Source organism: Arvicola amphibius, chromosome 2, assembly GCF_903992535.2.
Source record: "Arvicola amphibius chromosome 2, mArvAmp1.2, whole genome shotgun sequence".
Classification (NCBI taxonomy): Eukaryota; Metazoa; Chordata; class Mammalia; order Rodentia; family Cricetidae; genus Arvicola; species Arvicola amphibius.
This window is the reverse complement of record NC_052048.2, coordinates 92,892,064-92,911,447: the sequence shown is the minus strand read 5'-3', so window position 1 is coordinate 92,911,447 and position 19,384 is coordinate 92,892,064. Positions and strand designations below refer to the sequence as shown.

The 19,384-nt window shown below is 38.4% G+C and overlaps 1 protein-coding gene across 4 annotated transcripts in view; it reads right to left on the bottom strand.

Annotated features, from left to right (window-relative positions):
- Positions 1–2,554: 2,554 nt before the first annotated feature.
- Smc6 (structural maintenance of chromosomes 6) overlaps positions 2,555–19,384 on the bottom strand; it is a 104,028-nt gene continuing 87,198 nt past the window's right edge. For all 4 annotated transcript variants that reach the window (XM_038318704.2, XM_038318705.2, XM_038318703.2 and 1 more), the window contains 5 exons: positions 18,809–18,934; positions 13,683–13,788; positions 7,729–7,881; positions 5,728–5,825; positions 2,555–4,793 (listed from right to left, as the gene is read on the bottom strand). In XM_038318704.2, coding sequence (XP_038174632.1) covers positions 4,679–4,793; positions 5,728–5,825; positions 7,729–7,881; positions 13,683–13,788; positions 18,809–18,934 — 598 coding nt within the window. In that variant the 3' untranslated portion in view covers positions 2,555–4,678. The remainder of the gene's footprint in view (positions 4,794–5,727; positions 5,826–7,728; positions 7,882–13,682; positions 13,789–18,808; positions 18,935–19,384) is intronic.

Here is a 19,384-nt window from a genome sequence, read left to right as displayed (position 1 = left end):
GGGTTAATTAGATCATAAGAGGCTGGGCCAGGCAGTGTTTAAAATAAGTTTCTGTGTAATTATTTCGGGTGTAAAGCTAGTTGACAGCCGGGCTGTGGGACGCAGCCCGCTGCTCCATCTACAGTCCAGTGACATATATCCTGTAAGCTTGATGGGGGCTCCAGTCTATTATCTACATGTAAAATCTTAGAACTACCATGACTTTTAACACAACTCTTTTCAAAACTTTTCTACTGTGCTTTTCTGTGTATGATGTATATATGTGTACTTTGTGTGTGCTTAGTACCCACGGAGTCCAGGTATTGAGTCCTCTGGAACAGAAGTTACAGGCAATTGGGACCGTTATGAGGGTGCGAGGTCCTAACTGCAGAGAGCTTGGCTGTGACACTGGTATGGAATGAAACCTTAAAGGTATTAACAGGGTTTCTTTGGACAGCCCTGGCTGTCCTGAAACTAGCCCTGTAGACCAGGCTGGCCTAGAACTCAGAAAACCTAAAGGTATGTGCCATCACTGCCTAACCAGAAGGAAACACTGCAAAAGTCTTAAAGACCCACCTAAATTTTCCTGACACCGATGCCCTAGCTAAAGGATTACATTGTCTGACCTTGAATTTTTTTTCTTCCTTTTCCAAGTTGAAAGCAAGGTGCCATTTTTATTAATAGCTAACTTTCAGTACAGGGCTTAGGCCTTTGGGGCCCTGAGACCAGTTTTTGTTCCTTTTAAGGAGGCCTGACAATATGGGATTGGTTTTTGCACCGAAGCCTTTTTCTAAATTTGAAAAGTTGTCAGCATCTTGCACACAGGAATGAGATGCAAATTTGGACCCTTAGATGTCACTCTCACATTTTATTACAGGCACCAGGGTTCGGCTGAAGGTACTTTTCAGTCTTGACATTCTAGTTTATTGTGTGTCATTTCCTATTCCCCAGGTTACTATGCATCCATCTCTTTACTTAGCTTCCCACATCCTAATCATGGCACTTCCAATTCAGTGTTTCCCAGTAAAACTAGCTGGCTTTCTGTTGCTTCCTCAAGGCCATTTAGATTTGTGACATTTTGTATCCAGTACTTTATGAATTAGATTTAGTTTATAACATTTACCTTCAAGTATGAAGATCTGTTCCTCTAGCTATAAATAAACCACTCTGAACTTCAATGTCTTGAAACAGTGTCCTGTCCCTTAATTCCACAACTCATTTGGTTTATTCTGGCTTGGAATCTCTCCTGTTTTGAGACACAGAAAGCTTTCAACAACTGTAGAGTAAGGACACAATACCTCTTCTACCAGTATCAAGGCTTCTCCACATGAGCAATTTCAGCTTCCTCCTATGGCAACCATGAGGAGAGTAGCTCACTCCTGTCAAGCCTAGAGGATCCATTTAAAAGCCCTTGAGTAGTCTGAGACCAACGCAGGAGTTTCACTTCTGTCTATTCACATCTAGCCTGGGACTACATAATTCTACCAGATTCCTTTACTCCAAGTTACACTCTACCCAGAGCAAGGAAGGTTGATGTGGGATTCCTCTCTATATGCAGTGAAGATGTTTTATTACCAGTGATTAATAAAGAAGCTGCTTTGGGCCTATTGTAGCACAGAATAGAGCAAGGCTGGAATTCCAAGCAGAGATAGAGGAGAAAAGAAGGGATTTAGGGAGACACCATGTAGCCACCAAAAGAGACAGTTGCCTGGGAACCTTACCAGTAAACCATGAGCCTCATGGTAAAATATAAAATAATAGAAATGGGTTAAGATGTAAGAGTTAGTTAGTAAGAAGCCCAGGGTAATAGGTCAGGCAGTGTTTTAATTAATACAGTTTCTGTGTGATTATTTCAGGTCTGGGTGGCCGGGAACAAATGAGCAGCCTCTGTCTACTGAGGGTCTCAACAATGCAAGATCCTGGAACATGGGAGGGACTTCCTGTTGTGGCCACCTGTGAAAGATATTACCTGCTAGAGGGAAGGAAGGGAAAAGAGGATACACTGTATACATAATGCTGAGTGCAAGCCCAGGAGCTGAGATGTTGACTCAGTCACACCTCAGCAACCAGAATCTCACTGACTTCCTTCACACCCTGGGGTTAACCTCAGAAGGGGTGAAGTTGGCAGCTTCAAGGTTACAACTCCTATCACCAAACATCTAACTTCCTTTCAGTAGGCTCCACCTCCTGATGTTCCACCACTACCCAATTACCAGCACAGGATAGAAGAAAACCAAATTTTTAACACATGGGACATCAGGGGACACTGCAGCAATAGCTGTGTAAAAGCATTAACAATATGACTGGAATACTGCCACAGGACATTATACACATTTAATCTTTATTCCTACATCTAATTTGTATTCAAGGAAAAAATTTGGTGTGTGTGTGTTGCGGGGAGGGGGTCTTGTTATGTAGCTCTTCTGGGAACTCATGATCGTTCTTATCTTCTGGCTAGGCACTCTGGGTCACTCAATCACAGCACTCTTGGTACAATACAGTGCCCAGTTTCTTATACAGAATTTGAGCCAGTCCTCCCACACATGAAAGGGAATGGAAGAAATGAAAACTTGGAAAATATTTAAAATAAGTTGTTTATTAATTTTAGTAACTATACACATACTTTGGCTAAACTGACTACTCTTGTCATTTTGTGAATTATTCTGATCATTTCTTGGGAGGAATACTGAATGTGTTAAGTTTTAAAATCAAAGCTGTTTTGGGGTGTCTAGAGATTTTAGATCTACCTGAATGACATGTATAAATACCTGTTCAAGAATTGGCCCAAGTTAGTCAATTAGTCCTTGTCCAGTTCACAAAAGCATAACCTTAATACATATAAATTTTACATTTTTGGAAGTTACACATAGTTTAAAAGAACAATAGCTTTTAAAATTTTCCAACGGATGTTACTACTAACACAGGATGGCTTCACTAAAGATTAAAAATAAAACGTTTTGACTGTCTTCAGCAGGAGCAGCTCAGTCTCTGAGGGCTGCATTTCCCATAATGCACTGTCTTCAGCGGGAGAAGCTCAAGATCTGAGAGTTGCATTTCCCATAATGCACTGCCTTCAGTAGGAATAGCTCAGATCTGAGGGTTGTACTTCTCATTCTGTAAAAACACATTTAAAACTGCTACAAGAATTCAAATCACTGAAACTCTTTAGCTAATTAATGTACTGGTAAATTCCACTTCACTTTTTATTTGAAAGAAAAATGTATGTATGCTAAAATAGTTCTGATACAAAGGAGTTATGCTGCGTATGGAGGTGGGGAGTTTAAAATACTCAGCGGTTTCCTCTTTCTGTATCAGACTAGAAATGCGTTTGGATTTTTGGCAACTATTCTAAGAATACATTCTCTTCCCCACCAAAACAAAATCAGATTTTTCAATAACTATATAAGTATGCTTGCATTTAAAAATAGTACTTTTCTCAAAATATTTCCTTTTCAAGTTCATAAATATGTATTCTGATTCTTATTGCTGGTAATATAGGGAGTGCTTCTTGCTGCTATTCAATGTTAGTTTAAAGGTTAGTCCTAACCTTAGTAGCTGTTACAGAACACAGGCACTAGTATGCTCATGTTTTCTTAAAGAAAAATCAAAATAGCAATTTTTACAATAAACTCATCAGTGTGGGAACTCTTCAGTCTTTGTAAAATCAGAGTGTCTCATGTCATTCCACTATCAAACGCAGGCTTTGACCCATGTAGCCACTAGCTACTCTGACAAGAGGCATGCACCTCCCGATCTTCCCAGTCCTCATTTTCACTTTTATTTTAAGATAGGTAAAGCTGCCCAGGCTGGACCTGAAGTTACTCTATAGCCCAGGCAAGCCTAGGTGATCCTCTTGCATACACACACACACACACCCCACCAGTGGCAGTACCACCAGAAACAGAGGGCTTACTAGGGAGACAGGCTACAAGTCAAAATGGGAACTCTATTACACAGCCCTGGCATGTTCTTCCTTGGGTAGAAGACAGTTTAAGGACAAAGGAGAAAGCATTGTTGGGGCTGGCAGTACTTATTTATCAAAGTGCCTAATAAAAGGTACTTTTGACAACTTAAAATTGATGAAATATAGTGATTAAAAACAATACCCCAAATCTATAGTTGTACCCTAGTGTTAAAAATCAATGGGCAAGCAAAGATTTGCTTAGTATATCCAGACTTATGTAGGTCTCTAATACTTAAACCAAGTGTGCAGTATATCCAATCTTGTGCACTGCATCCCTCTATTCCATACTGAGACATTTGCTAATTTTAAAAACTAGACCGTAACAACCTGGAAAGTCAAAAATAAACATCAGGTGCTCAAACTTTTATTATAATTCTTACAAAATACTATAGAAATGAACGCAAACTGAACAGATATGTACATGTGCATATGTACAAAATTTTACTCCTGAAAAAATTTATAAAAGTAGATGGTAAAAACAAACAAGTAAAACACAGAAACTCCAAAGCAAGCAAACTTAAAAGATTTAAAACCAGTATTATGAAATTGGTTTTCACAAGGAAAGCAGTAGTAATTTTATCTATTGGCAGCGGCTGGTTTTCTAGGCTTTCCACAATCGATGGATCAGATTAAAGGAGCCTCTTCTATTTCAGAATCTCTCTAGTCTCATTCTGTTTCATCTGTCAGTCCAGACCCCCTCACAATCTTTCAGCAGGAGGGCAAGGCACTAAGTTGTCAACTGGTGTTGTCATCTTCCTCTTGAGTCACAGGTTGGAAAGGCAATGTGGTCTGCCCTCTTTCAGGATCAGACATTCGAAGAATTCTAATCAGTTTACTTGAAGGAAGTGAGCTAGAGGAAGCAAAATTAAACACTCAATTTCCCCCCAAAAAAGTTTCTACTCATTAAATATTTGCACTCACCATTGGTTCAATCCCCAACAATATGAGCAATCAATGAATGAAAACTTCCTGCTAGATCCCAATATTTTCAATTTGGATGAAAAGAAAATAAAAAAAAAACTTTATGTCAGCTATTTTACATTCTTGTTCTTGTCTAGAGTTGCCTGTATATTCCAAATCAAACTTTCACAGAATCACAGGACAGAGGAACAATCCTTAATGGCAGAGGATGGCTAGCAGAGCAGAGCTCTTTCTAAGACAAAAGACTAGTGTTTCTAAGTAACCAAGATTAAAGAGGAGGAAATCTTGAGTCATTTGTCTTACATAGAATTACTAAAATCACTTTGTATTAGCTGGTCAAAAAAACCACAAAGGAACAAATTCAAAATATAATCAAGTCAAAATTACTTCTGAGTCCATTTCTTAAAGAAGGGGCAGGACATGAATGGAAAGCAGAAGTCATCTTAAGTCTGCTGAGCAAGAAAAGGATTAAAGCCCCCTCACCCTGGTTATTTACTTCTGTATTTAAAACCATGCCAGTCCCATGCTGTTTTCACTCAGGACTACTTTGGCTGGCTGGGACTCTGTGTGTGTGTGTGTGTGTGTGTGTCTCCATACAGATTCCTCTCCCATTGTTAGATGTTGCATATATTTAGAAATGAAAGATGCTCTGAAAGGAAGACCCACTGAGTCTTAGACCCACTGATCTCAGAATGTTTGCTGGATGATACTGGGTATGAATGAAACACCTTCATCTGGCAGGTGTGACTTTGGAGCCTTGTATGTGTAGGGAGGGGTGTAAGTTATGTACATCACTTTACATGTAATCAGAAAAACAAAACACACACATATGTGTGAGTTCACAGAAAGTTTTAAGAAGTTACCTCATGCTTTGAGGAGTAAGCAGGATAAACTGTCTAAAACGCTGGGAATCTGCCATCTTTAGTATCATATCCATCGCAATTCTCCTGTTAACCATATCCTGAAGAAAAGTGATAAAGTTAGGACTGGTTTCTCATCAGCTATTCCTGTAAAAGCACATTCCATTGGCTGAAACAAACTTCTAGAGTTTGGTTTATTACTTTACATACAATGCCACGTAGATCATTTATAGAAAAATAGTATCAGAAACTATAAAAGGAAAATAACTGAATAAATATCCTCCCAGGTCATTTCTATAGACACGAGTATTTATATTATGGCTTCCTCTATCAAACATAAGTAACAACTAAAATAATAAGAAAATATACCAATAACACAATTATTACAGAATGAATCTATAAGTACAGTAATAGTTAATTCCTCAGGATTAAGACAAAACATGTCTAGTTTAAAATTTATCAAGTTTCTTAGAATTTGGTAGTCACAGGCATCATCAAATCAGTATCACTGAAAGATAAGCAGACCTGAACACACAATGTATGAAAACATTAGACGGGCATGGAGCTTGGAAAATTACAGTTTAGTACAACTAAAATTTTTATACCATTAAAGGTCTCAATATTACCTTACAAAATTAAATACTTTAGATATAACCAACTAGGGCTTTTAAAAGAGTTACCACAGTCAGGCCTGTTTTTACAAATCAACTCTCCTAAAAGATGTGGAGGATGGGCTGCAGAAGTAGCAAGACACAGTCCGAAAGCCTAGCAAGAGGACACTACAGCAGCTGGAGGTAAACAAGAGGTAGCAGAGCCACACGAGGAGGGAGAAAAGGGTACAAACTTTTGCAGAGGATCAAAAAGAACCAGTCAGTGTGTAAGTCAAAGGAAAGAGTTAGTCAGATATACACAGGTTTTAGAGCTAGGTGATTAGGGTGGTAATGATAATTTGTCATTAACAAGGTAAAAAATTAGAAAAGATGTTTTGAGAGAAAGAGCCACTTAGTCTCAGACACACTGAGCTCGGATGCTGACAGTTTACTGGATGGTGGAATGGGCAGTGGGAAGTCTAGATTACAAATGAGATATCAGGACAGGAAACATCCATCAAGTAGGTCTATAAGCAGATAGTATTTGGGGCCTGTAGGGAGGAATATATATGACATCAAATCTACATATGTGACCAGAAAATTAAGAATACTGTAGAAAGCAAACTGAAAACTTCAAAAACTCAATGATATCAGAATTGGGAGGTAGAAAGAGGACACAGAAAATGTAAATCCAGAAAGGGTGTAGAGGCGATAAGAAAACACACCCCAAAGGAGGGAGGACAGGTGCCAAGTACTCCAGTAAATAGAGACCAAGCTGACAGACGACATCTGACCAACAAGTGCTGCTGTAGAGCCTGCACCCAGACTACAATGCATCAATAGTATGGGCACTGTTAGACAAAGAATCTCGTCTGAGCCTCACTGCAGCCCAATGAGGTAGCAAATAATAACGTCATCTATTACATGGAGAACTGAGACCCCTGAAGGATAAATCTAAGTCATTTGAAAAATTATAGCAGACCAAGATTTTACAACCTTTTTTTTTAAACCCTTAAAGTCAAATGTTCTTGCATCTCTGTTACCTAGCTTGCCTTCATGTTATTCTTTTGAAAAGCCTGGCCATAACCCAAGTCTACAAAAGCTCTGTGTTAAGAAGCAAAAGCTTTATGATATCTCTAGGTTGATGGCAATAAGCTAGGGAAAAGGCTGAAGGAAAGAAAGCCTGCCAGGTGGACACTCACAATGTACATCGTTAGACAAAAGCTGGAGTATAGCTGGGTCTCTAGAGGACTACAGTAGCCTCGGAGAGAACTAACCTATAGGGTTTTCCCACCACTAACATCACAAACTAATGTGACAAGGCATGCCTACCCTGCTGTGGGGAAACAAAAGATTCTTCCTTTCAAAACATTCCAACCAAATAAAAATTAGAAAACTTAAAATTCAACAGTACCATGTAGACATCAAACTCATCCAGGCATCTGAAAGGTGATTCGGCAATGGACCACAGGGAAAGGATGAAGCACACTGTGGAGAAAGAGCGCTCACCGCCGGACAAAGCACGCATGTCATTGAAGGAAGCTTTATTTCCCTCTCCAGGCTGAACCTTTAAGGGTGATCACAAGAAATAGGTTTATAGTTAAAAAGAGACAAAGAGAGACACAGAGAGAGAGAGAGAGAGAGAGAGGGAGGGAGGGAGGGAGGGAGGGAGGGAGGGGGAGAGGGAGGGGGAGAGAGGAGGTAAAGCTAAGATAATTTAGAAGTTTAAAAGAATCTACTACATTCAAAATATTTTATCCTCTAACAGCAAGCTATCCAACTTTTGTTTCACTTTAAAAGAATTAAGCAGAGGGCTGGAGAGATGGCTCAGAGTCAAGATGCTTTTAGCTTTTACAGAGGACCCTGGTTCATGTCCCAGCACCCACAATGCGATCCATGCCCATCTATGAGTCCAGTTCCAAAACTATGATGCCTTCTTCTGGCCTCCTCAGGTTTCAGGCATGCACTTAGTGCATAGACATTCATGTAGACCAAAAGTCCATACATAGAAAATAAATTTTAAAAAATCAAATTGAGTACTTTTTGTCACCTTAATGGAACCTAACATACCAAAATTCAAAAGGTATTACAACAAATCTAATACTTAACCAAACATTATTTATTAAAATGAACAATTTAAACTAGTTCTTCTAACACTGTTACCAAGTTAAGCATTTAACCTGCTGAGACAATTTCCATTACTAGAATCATAGTGACATCTAGTGGTTACACAGCTTTAATAATTGAGATTGTCAAAACAGACCCACTTAAAGAGGCTTACCCAAGAACAGTGGGAATGGACTGAAAGAAATTTTTTAAAAATAATTTTTAAAACTCTCCATGGTAACAACAACAACAAAATCAATTAATGATATTAAAAGCATTCTTTTTGCATAATCTCCTGAGACAGTAATATAAAGAGATATTCTATTTTATTTTGACAAAACTGCAGACATACTATATATCTAACCAAGTGAAAAGACACACATATGAAGCACACACCAGCCAAGTTAGAATAATTAGCATTTCGATCCCCTTACTTGTGTCTGGGATAAAAGTCAGTTGGGTTTTTTTTTCCTGTTGAACCAAAAGAATACTCAATAATTTGAATCCAATATAATTCACAAAATGATCACCCTTTACCCGCAGGTTTACAGCAGTGTCTGTCTAGATGAGGGAGTCGTGGTCAGTCTGCTTTGTAGCCTCCACTGTCTTGTTGTCCCTGGACATGTGCTTTCTCCTCTCCTCTCCTGCTCTCACAGTTTTATGAGGTCTCTGTACCCGAATTCCTAGTTATCTTCTCCTAGCTTCCTGAGATAGACCACTAACGTTGGCTCTGCCTTCCTGAAGCATGTATGAGCGCCACGCCCCTTCTGGGAATGCTGCAACCCCACTCAAGGTCTGCCGTGCTTCACTGTTTCACTGTTGATGGAGATTATCCTCTAACTCCCACGTGATCTGCTATGATTCCTTAGTCATGTAGAAATCTGTAATTTCATAAACTTGGGGTTTTTAGGTACTGTTATTTCTAATTTCATTCAATTATAACTTTAATTCTTTGAAACTTATTGAGATGTTTAACCAAGAACAAGAAAATGGTCTATGCTGGTAAATGTTCAATAGGCAGTTACCAAAAATTATAATCCACCACAGTGTTCTACATTTATGCTACTGGGTCAAAATTTTGGTAATACAATAAGGCTTGTAAAACTTTACTGACTTTATGATTTTTCCATTAATTACTGAGAGTGAAAGTTCCACCTATATTTAACTATTATCTTGCCCTTTAATCCAGTTTTTCTTTATTTCTTGTCTTCTGACTATACAAATTTAAGTATTTTTCAACATAACTTTCTAATCCTACGAAGCACTCCTTTTGGTCTCGGGCCTATGGAAACTTCATTTTGTTAGCAGCAATGTGTAAGATCTCTTGTCTACCTGCATAACACACCTTTGTTCCATGTTTTCACTCAGGATCCCTGTTGTCCTTATGTTAATATTATTTCAGGTCTCCCTTTAATAGAACTGATTCACAATCTCATACACATTGGCAACCTTTGCCTTTAATATACCTTCTTGGCCCACAAAGGCATAATGTAATTACTGGTAACTACATTTTATTTCTCACTATTTTGTGTCTGTCTCCCATGCTCTTTGCTGTCTTCTCTCTTTTGACTATTTTAAGACAGAGTCTCCCTCTGTAACCTACAGTGGCCTCTAATTTGTATTAATCCTCTTGTCTGAGCACCCCAAATGTGATTAGACATACCTGGCTTCTAACTAAGCAGTTTCTTTTAGTTGGCCTTTAACATGTATTCACTTGCCATTCTTTGCAGTGGTTGTGTTAGAGACCTCAGAGTAGCCCTCATGTTTTGGTTTATTATAAATTAAGAGCACTTCCCAGAATGTGAAAGAATCTCAGAACAGGTTAAGTTTGATGCTCTTGGCCCCTTAAATACTTTGGTTCTGAACATTTTTCTGTTCTTTGCTCATTCTGTTCTTAGTGGAACTCCAAGTACATTTTCACAAAAGCTGTTAATTTTGTCCTTCCTGTCTGTTCGGCTCTGTTCAGTGGTTTTTTGTTTTGTTTTTATGTTGCTCACATATTTCTTTCTGACTTACTTGAACTCAGTTGTATTTATCTTTACCTATATCCAGCTGGCGATTAAGTCAAGCCAATCAATGAGTTCTTCATATCAAGTACAACATTTTTAAAGTTTTAGAACCATGTTTTGTGTGGATTGCAAATCTATATTGAAACTGTACTTTGCTATGGATAACTCTTATTTCATGAAACATATCACTTGTGGTAAGAGACCAGTCTACTATCTACTGTAACTATCACCATGAGTTTGGTTCTATTCTTGCTTTTCCTTTTAATTATCAATCACATTTCGAAATCTTATTTCTCTGGTAACTGTTATGGCTTTGAGACAAAAAGAAAAGAAAAGGAAACAACAAGAAAAGGGCCAGCAAGATGACTTAGCAGATTAGGGTACTAGGGGCCAAACCTGAGCATCTGAGTTTCATTCTTAGGGACTCCCAGAATAGAAGGAAAGAATAAACACTTGCAAATTGTCCTTGGGTCTCCATACTTACACTGTGGCATGAAATCTCAAATAAATGTAAGAAAACCTTTTTAATTTTAATAAGACCCAGCAAACCGCACACATTTAAAACACACAATTTAACTAAGTTGTAACAAATATGTTTAAGTATGAAACTGCAATTCAGAATAAAGAACATATCCATCGTTCTGTAAATTCCCTTGTGTGCCTTGTAATCTCCACTTGGTTTCCATAATCTGGATGGCTTTATATCACAGGGGTTCTCAACCTGTGGGTCACAACTCCTTGATAGGTCTCTCAATGTAAATCAGGAAACAGATTTGCATTATGATTCATAACAGCAGCAAAATTAGAGTTATGAAGTAACGGGGTCACTACAAGTTTCATAAATGAAAATAATTTTATGGTTGGGGTCACCACAATATGAAGAACTATATTAAAGGGTCACAGCATTAGGAAGGTTGAGAGCCACTATGTAACAGAACCTTACTGTCTATTACTTTAGTTTTCAGTTAATGGAAGTCTTCAAATACTTTTCTTCCTTTTCAAAGTTATTATAACTATTTTAGTTCCTTTGCATCTCCACATATTTTAGAACCAGTTTATCAGTTTCCACAAAAAAGCTTGTGACTATACAAATGGTGTTGAATCTAAGAACCAAAATTTTGACGTGTTGAATTGTATGTGCTGTATGCATATATGCTTTATATACATAAGTGTACGCAGTATGTGTGTGCATGTGTGGGGGGGGGGTTCCTCAATCCTTTTCACATTTATTTATTTTGAAATGGTCTCTTACTGAACTTGGAGCTCAGAGAGCTCTGGGGTTGGTGTGTGGCCTTTTATGCAATGTTGGCGATCTACATTCAAGTCCTAACACTTGCAGAGCACTTTACTGGATGGGATTCTCCCCAGACCCTGCTGAGTCTTTTGAGTCCTGACAACCATGGATTTCTCACTTAGGTCTTCATTAATTTCTCATTACTACTTTTGGCTTTTCATATATTGTAGATATTTTGTCAGATTTCTATGTATTTTATATCTTAATGTTGTTATAGATGGTTTTTAAAATTTCAGTTTTTTTTAATATTTATTTATTTATTTATTTATTTATTATGTATACAATATTCTGTCTGTGTGTATGCCTACAGGCCAGAAGAGGGCACCAGACCTCATTACAGATGGCTGTGAGCCACCATGTGGTTGCTGGGAATTGAACTCAGGACCTTTGGAAGAGCAGGCAATGCTCTTAACCTCTGAGCCATCTCTCCAGCCCAAATTTCAGTTTTTGATCATGCTGCTATATATAAAAATATAATTCACTTTTGAATGTTAACTGCCTCTGTAACCCTGCTAGTTGCATTTAACTATTTTAGTTCCTTGTTATATAGATTTCATCATCTAGATGGCCTGGTTAAGGTATAAATATAAGGAATTTGACTTCGTTTATCATCCCTTTCTTTGGTTCCTTGACTTTGGCTAGAATAACTGGTACACTGATGGTGAGCATGGACAACCTGCTTGACTCCTAACTATATGGTAGGGACTCAAGTCTTTTTACTTTATACTTAATGTTTTGCATAAAAACAGATATGCTAGCCGACATAATAGCCTACAAAGGTGGAGCCAAATTTCCATGACTAGGACATACTATGCTAAGGCTGGCTGACAGTTAATCTGGGAGAAATCAGGCCTGGAGTGGATTTATAGTCTTACTAAGATTTAGGCTCTGGTGCCTTTGCCCAGCCATGTACAACCTCGGCCCTCAAGAATGAACTGAAATAGTCATGTGCCTATCACTCCACAAGCCCTGCTGCCTAGTCCTCTTCACCACCAAAATTCTGACATCAGCAAATGTCTCCAGGAAGGAAAATACCCAGCAACATTAGCTTACTTTGGACAGGCTCTCCCACTTCTTGGAATTTCAATTCATCTAGTCGCTGTTGCTTCCACAGCTTTCCAATGTCTTTAAAAATAGAATTTTTGTAATTTCTTTGGATTTCTTGTACTTTTGCAGTAAAAACAATGGGTTATCATGACATACTACCCACCAACCATAGGCCTAATTCCTCCCCATACTTTTAAATCTGTACCTTTAAATAACTGGATCTCAAATATGGTAGGTAGAGAGATGGTGTACACAATTTACCAGTGGAAATTTAAGCGATAAATAAATAAATAAATAAATAAATAAGGCAAAGCCAATTTCCTATTTTGGTTAAAATACAGAGATTCTAAATGACGAGGGCACCACAAATATCAAATATTTCCTGTGAATATTAGAATAGAAGGATAAAATTATGGTATCAAGGACAACAGTTACTATTTAAAGTGAGAAGCTGTTTTTTATCTTCCTATACAATTGTTAATCCATACCACATACCACATGTTCTGTACACATTTCCACAACCACAGAATCTACAAAGGTAGTTATCTACAGCAGATAATTAAATTACGAGGTAGAAACTTCTTGGTTTCCCACAGTGGAACTACAGACAATGGACTTTCTATAATGTCCTACATGGTGCTGTGCAAAACTTAAACAGGAGTAAACAAGATTAACACTTGTTAGACTGAAAATAAAACTATTTATCATCCTAAGATAACATTGTGACTGGGGGAAAAAATCCAAGCTACTAGCTTTATTAGTAGCAACTTAATGTGAAAAATACTAGCACAGATCATCTTTAGCTTAGAAATAAATTTCTATTTTCTAAAGATTAATAGGATAAGGTTGATCAACGTCTCATCAAAAGAACAGAAAAAACTAATAATAAAGATGTGGGGTCAAAATACTTACTGATATGCTAAGAGTTTCATTTTTGTGGTCGAAATTCATTTTTCCACAATAAGCCCGCTGAGATAATAAATTGTCAAAGTATAATTTGCATCGCAATGTCAAACACCTTGAAATAAAATATGACACATATTAATACAGAACTGCATGTTCGACATGGTCTAAACACAGACAACTATGCTAACGCTTGGACAACAGCTCTCCATTTTAATAGGTGTATTTAAGATGATTTTCGCTAGGTTTTTAATATTTATTTGTGTCCTGGATTTTAACAAATTCATTACTTTTAATCAAGTATTTATAAATGAATAAAGATAGTCTACATTTAATATGCCCCATTATGAGAGCCAGTCCATATGAATGTATTAGTCACCCAAATAGTTTATTCAAGGTATTATTACTCTCGGGCATAAGACAAATCTTGTCCTTAAAGAAATTAAGCTTTAGAGACACCAAGGTAAGTAAATATTCATCTTTTTTATCTGCCTGTCTGTCCCCCCAACTTCACAGTGGAAAGAAGGTTAAGGGAATGTTTTGTCTCTTGTCGGTACACTATAAGCCTCATCATTTCTGCTCCACTGTCTGGTGACACTGAACTATTAAGGAAATTTCTGCTGCCTTAATTCTCTTTTCCTCTTGATTCTGGTGTATATGTATATGTGGACATGTGCAAGACCCAGTGAACCACCTCACCTGTCATTCTTTGGTGCTATCCACTTTGGTTTTCCTGTGTGCATGCATGTTAGATGATTATGATTATGTGTGTTTTGTCGGCATGTTTGTCTGTGCACGACAGACATGCAGTATCCACGGAGGCCAGCAGTCAATGGATCCCTGTGACTGGAGTTGTAGATGGTTTAAGTTGCTATGTGGGTGTTGGGAATTGAACCCTGGAAGAGGAACCAGTACCCTTAGCCATCTCTTCAGCTCTGGGGCTTGATATTTAGTGAGCCCTAGAGATCCTCCTATCTCCACCTCCCCAGTAATAAAAGTCTAACTATGTACTGCTATGTCTGACTCTTCTGTGCCCAACTTTTATGTGGGGGCACAGAACAGGGACTCAAACCCAGGTCCTTACGCTTGCACAGCAGGCACCTATTGACTGAGCTGGGCCCCAGCCATCGAGTTCTTTACTGATCTACCTTTCTCTTTATCAGGACAGAGTTGTTGTGATCATCAGACTGTCCCTGATTTTGGCAATGAGAGCCTTTTAAACTGTCTCCTAAGACCTTCTGTCATCACTTTGAAGGAGTGGTTAGGGCTGGGATGTGAGCCATAACAAGAGACTTATCTATACCTTTCCCATACTGTTTGCTATTGGCTCTTTCTTTCCATGAGATCTTGGTTACTTTTAATGAGGACACAGTATTTAAAAAATAAGATCTGGGTGAGAGAAAACTGGCAATTTTTCTTACCATCTCTACTCATTAATGAGTTGAAGCCTTATTTCCTCAACATACCCATGACTTTCTCCTCACTGTTTCCTGTCCTTGATGTGGGATGTCCTTTTGTATATGTGTTGTATTTATTGCTTGATAAATAAAGCTGTTTGGGCCAATGGCTTAGCAGAGTAAAGCCAGACGGAAAGTCAAAACAGAGAGAGAGAGAGAGAGAGAGAGAATGAGAATAAGCGGAGCGAAAGAGATGCCATGTAGCTGCCGAAAGAGAGTCGCCTCTGCTGGAAGCTTTTCTCTTGCCAGAACCTTTACTGGTAGGCTAAAGTCTCGTGGCAATACACAGATTAATAAAAATGGGTTAATTCAAGATGTAAGAGCTAGCCAATAAAAAGCCTGAGCTAATAGGCCAAACAGTGTTGTAATTAATAGTTTCTGTATGATTATTTGGCTCTGAGCATCAGGAAAACAAATAGGCAGTTTCCACCTACATATCCTAAACTACTGATGGGGAACTTCAGCCAATCACATGCTGTTTAAGGTGTGTCCCCCTGGGGCCACACAAAACAAATAAAAAGATCCAGGTGCACTTGCTCCTCCTTTTTTTGGTTCCCTACACTCCTGGTATTCGCGGGATCTTTGGTGGTGTAAGTTTTCCCTTTTTCCTCAATTATTAAAAACTAAATCTTTTGTATTGAGCTGGTCTGGTTATCAATCGACCATGTCCCTTCAAACTACATTAACTCTCTAAACTCAAAGACAGAGAAATCTGGGTTTTCTTGGTTTCTTTCACTGCCTCAACACTGGTAACTGGATTCCGGAACTCCCTATTAACATCCTTCAATACTCCAATGTATGGACTGCTTCCATTTACAGGATTTCTATCATAAACGGTCCAAAAATAAGGTTAGAGAGTAGAGAGAAATGATTCTAACAAGTTGGTCATTTTTGTTCTCTTTCCACAACTGAGAAAACAATATAGAAAAACACATCAGTGTTAAAGCCTCTACTAAGGTAATACACTGTGATGGCTAGTTTTGTCAATGTGACAACCCAGAATAACCTGAGGAACAAACCTGAGCATACCTGTGATGGATTATCTTTATTGGGCTAACTAAGGCCAGCCTAAAAGCAGGTAAGACCATTCCTTGAGCACGGGATGCTTAGCTAACAATGTAAAAAGGGAGCCGAACAGCATGTATTCACACTTGACTCTTGCTTTTCCCCTGTGGATACAACATAACCAGCTGCTTCAAATTCCTACCTCCTTGACCTGTGAGCAGAAATAAACACTTCCTCTCTAAGCTGCTTTTCTCAGTGTTTGTCCCAGCTACAAGAAAAAGAACCCAAACCAAGAAAGCACAAGTTTTACAGAGACTATTTAAATGTTAGCTTCTATAACAACAGAGAAACAAACTACATCTGGAAAACATGTACATAACAGAAACTTTATTTTAAATTTAAAATTCAAAATAAAAATAGGGAAATTAAATATCACTTATTTTTCTAAAACTCTTCAAAACCCAGACAAAATACATGAAATAAGAGTTTTCAGTCTGGATACCAAATAGCAAAGGCAGTTCCAGTCAAAATGATCTTTGAAAAATGGGAAATGAACTGATGAGCCCTACAAATGGCCCCAAATTACTACTCATCAAAGACTAAAGCAAGTGTACACTTACATGCAGCCTAGCATTTGAGGAGGAACACAAACCTAGAGAGCACAGCACTAGAGAGCAGAAGGATGTACAAAGACTGCGGAGGACATACCAGTCGTGCCAATGACCCTGATCTGATCTTTGCATAGTATCTATTTATGTACATGTACTGAAATGCCACCCTGTACATAAATGCGCATGATTAAACTGTCCATTATAAACACCTTATTTTAAAAATTCAACAACTAGTAACAGGCGGTGATGGTGCACACCTTTAACTCCAGCACTCAGGAGGCAGAAGCAGGTGATCTCTTTGAGTTAGAGGCCAGCCTGGTCTACAGAGCTAGTTCCAGGGCAGTTAGGACTGTTACACAGAGAAAGCCTGTCTTGAAAAACAAAAACAAACAAACAACAAACAAAAAGCCAACAACTATACACATGCATTTCAAAGTTTACTGTAGTCCAAGACTATGATGGAACATTTTATCTTTAAAGCCGTACTTACTGGCCAGTAAGATGGGTAAAGGTGACTGCCACTAAACCTGGCTCCTAAGCTCAATCCGGACATGTGATGAAAGGAAAAGATGAACTCTTGCAAACTGTCCTGACCTCCATATGCCAGGTCACAGTGTACAGTACACACATACATACATGCCAAATGATAAACATAAAAAAACTTAAGACTACCTCTGAATTTCTATATATATACAACAGCTAGGTATATTTTCATGCACTTTTTTTCCTAGGAAGTTGATGGTACAGTTATTGAATTGCCCCCTAAAGTGTAAAGATCTGAGACTGGATCTCTAGACGTCATATAAAAAGCCCCACATAGTCTCAGGCTGCTGTAACTCCAGCACTGGGGGGTGGGGAGTAAATAGGCTCAGATCGCTTCAAGTTCGGGGGGTGGAGTGGGATTAAGGAAACACACTTGTTATCAATATCAGGCCTCCACACACATATGTACACGCACTATACACAAACACAAGATCATAAAAATTGGTATATATAGACAAGTAAGAAGCATTACTGAGGGACTATATGGGGAAAACAGAGGTAAAAAGAATTACAGCTGCCTCGGGATAAGAATATTAAAAGCTATATCCTCTATAATCTCCCTGCCAGTTTTTATTCCCCCCAACCCACCCCAGGCTTCTTGTGGTGTAAGCAGGGGATCTATTTACTCCTGAAAGAGCATGAATCTTTGAGTATTGTCTTAGTTAGGGTTTCTATTGTTCTGAAGAGACACCATGACCACAGCAACTCTTATAAAGGAAAACATTTAATTGTGGTAGCTTGTTTATAGTTCAGAGGTTCAGCCTATTATGGCGAGACACAAGGCAGAATGCAGGCAGACGTAGTGCTAGAGAAGGAGCTCAGAGTTCTTACATCTTGACTCACAAGCAACAGGAAGTGATTTGAGACAGTGGATATGGCTGGAGCACATAAGACCTCAAAGCCTGCAGTGACACACTTCCCCCAACAACAGCATACCTAGTCCAACAAAGCCACACCTATAGTGCCACTCCCTTTGGAAGACATTTTCTTTCAAAGTACCATATGTATGTTATTTAATAGCCTGTTTCCTTGGGTATTTATTCAACCTATATATATCAAGTACCAGCTATATTTCAAGCACAGTTATAAACACTAGACACTGCAGTAAATAAAAAAAAAAAAAGAAAGGTTTATAATCATGGAACTATACCATTCTAGTAGATCTCGGTAAAGCAACTGAGATAGTGTCTTAAGAGGCCCCTCCAATCTCCCTTAGTAACATACAATTTCCAAGAGTAAAATCAATTGCTCCAGTACTACTAAGCTCTCACTCAAAACACCCTCCTGGGCAATCAAGCATCTGAGAGCTATCTAGTAAAGGATACCTAACAGTAGAAAAGCTGGGCCAGCTTGTTGTTAAGGTCCTTTCAAAGTATTCTGATTCAACTACAGTTTCTAAACGTGGATCGTGCACCCACAGTATCTCATACTGCTGAACTTGAGGAAAGAGCTAATGATTTTATTATTCATATAGAATAATGTGAAAAGAAAAAGAGATATACCTTTCAAATGCACTTACCTTCTAAACTGTTGGTATGTTTTGTACCTATGAGTCATTATTTCTTCTAGTAATTTAATGAACCTTCTTAAAGTTCTTACTTTATTATCCAGATCAAGATATGTTTCTCTTGCTTCCTGGTACTGCCTATTTTATGAATAAAATATTCAGTAAATAAATACAAACATACAAGTAAAGTTTCAAATATATTTTATTGGAGAAAGAAGGGAAAAGAGTAGTGTTGAGAGCCCCTAGGAACAGTGACTCCATTACTCTCTAGTCAAAGCATGTTCCCACAAGGAATGAATGCTACCAGAGACCGACATGCAAGCGTGAGGGGTAAAGGAGAAAATGCAGTGAGATGGGATGGTTAAGTATCCAGGTAAGGCTCAAAGGCGGCGGATCTCAGAAAACACTAGTGAACTGACACTTTCTAAAGATAAAAGGTCACACCAGAAGGTCTTCTTACTAACAATGTCAACAAGGAACAAAGGGACAAAAGGTCAGTATCCAAACCCCTTCATTCTAAACAACATAGATCAGCGAGGTAAGGAAGGCATACTTACTCAAAACTGCCACAATAGAAGAAAATCAACA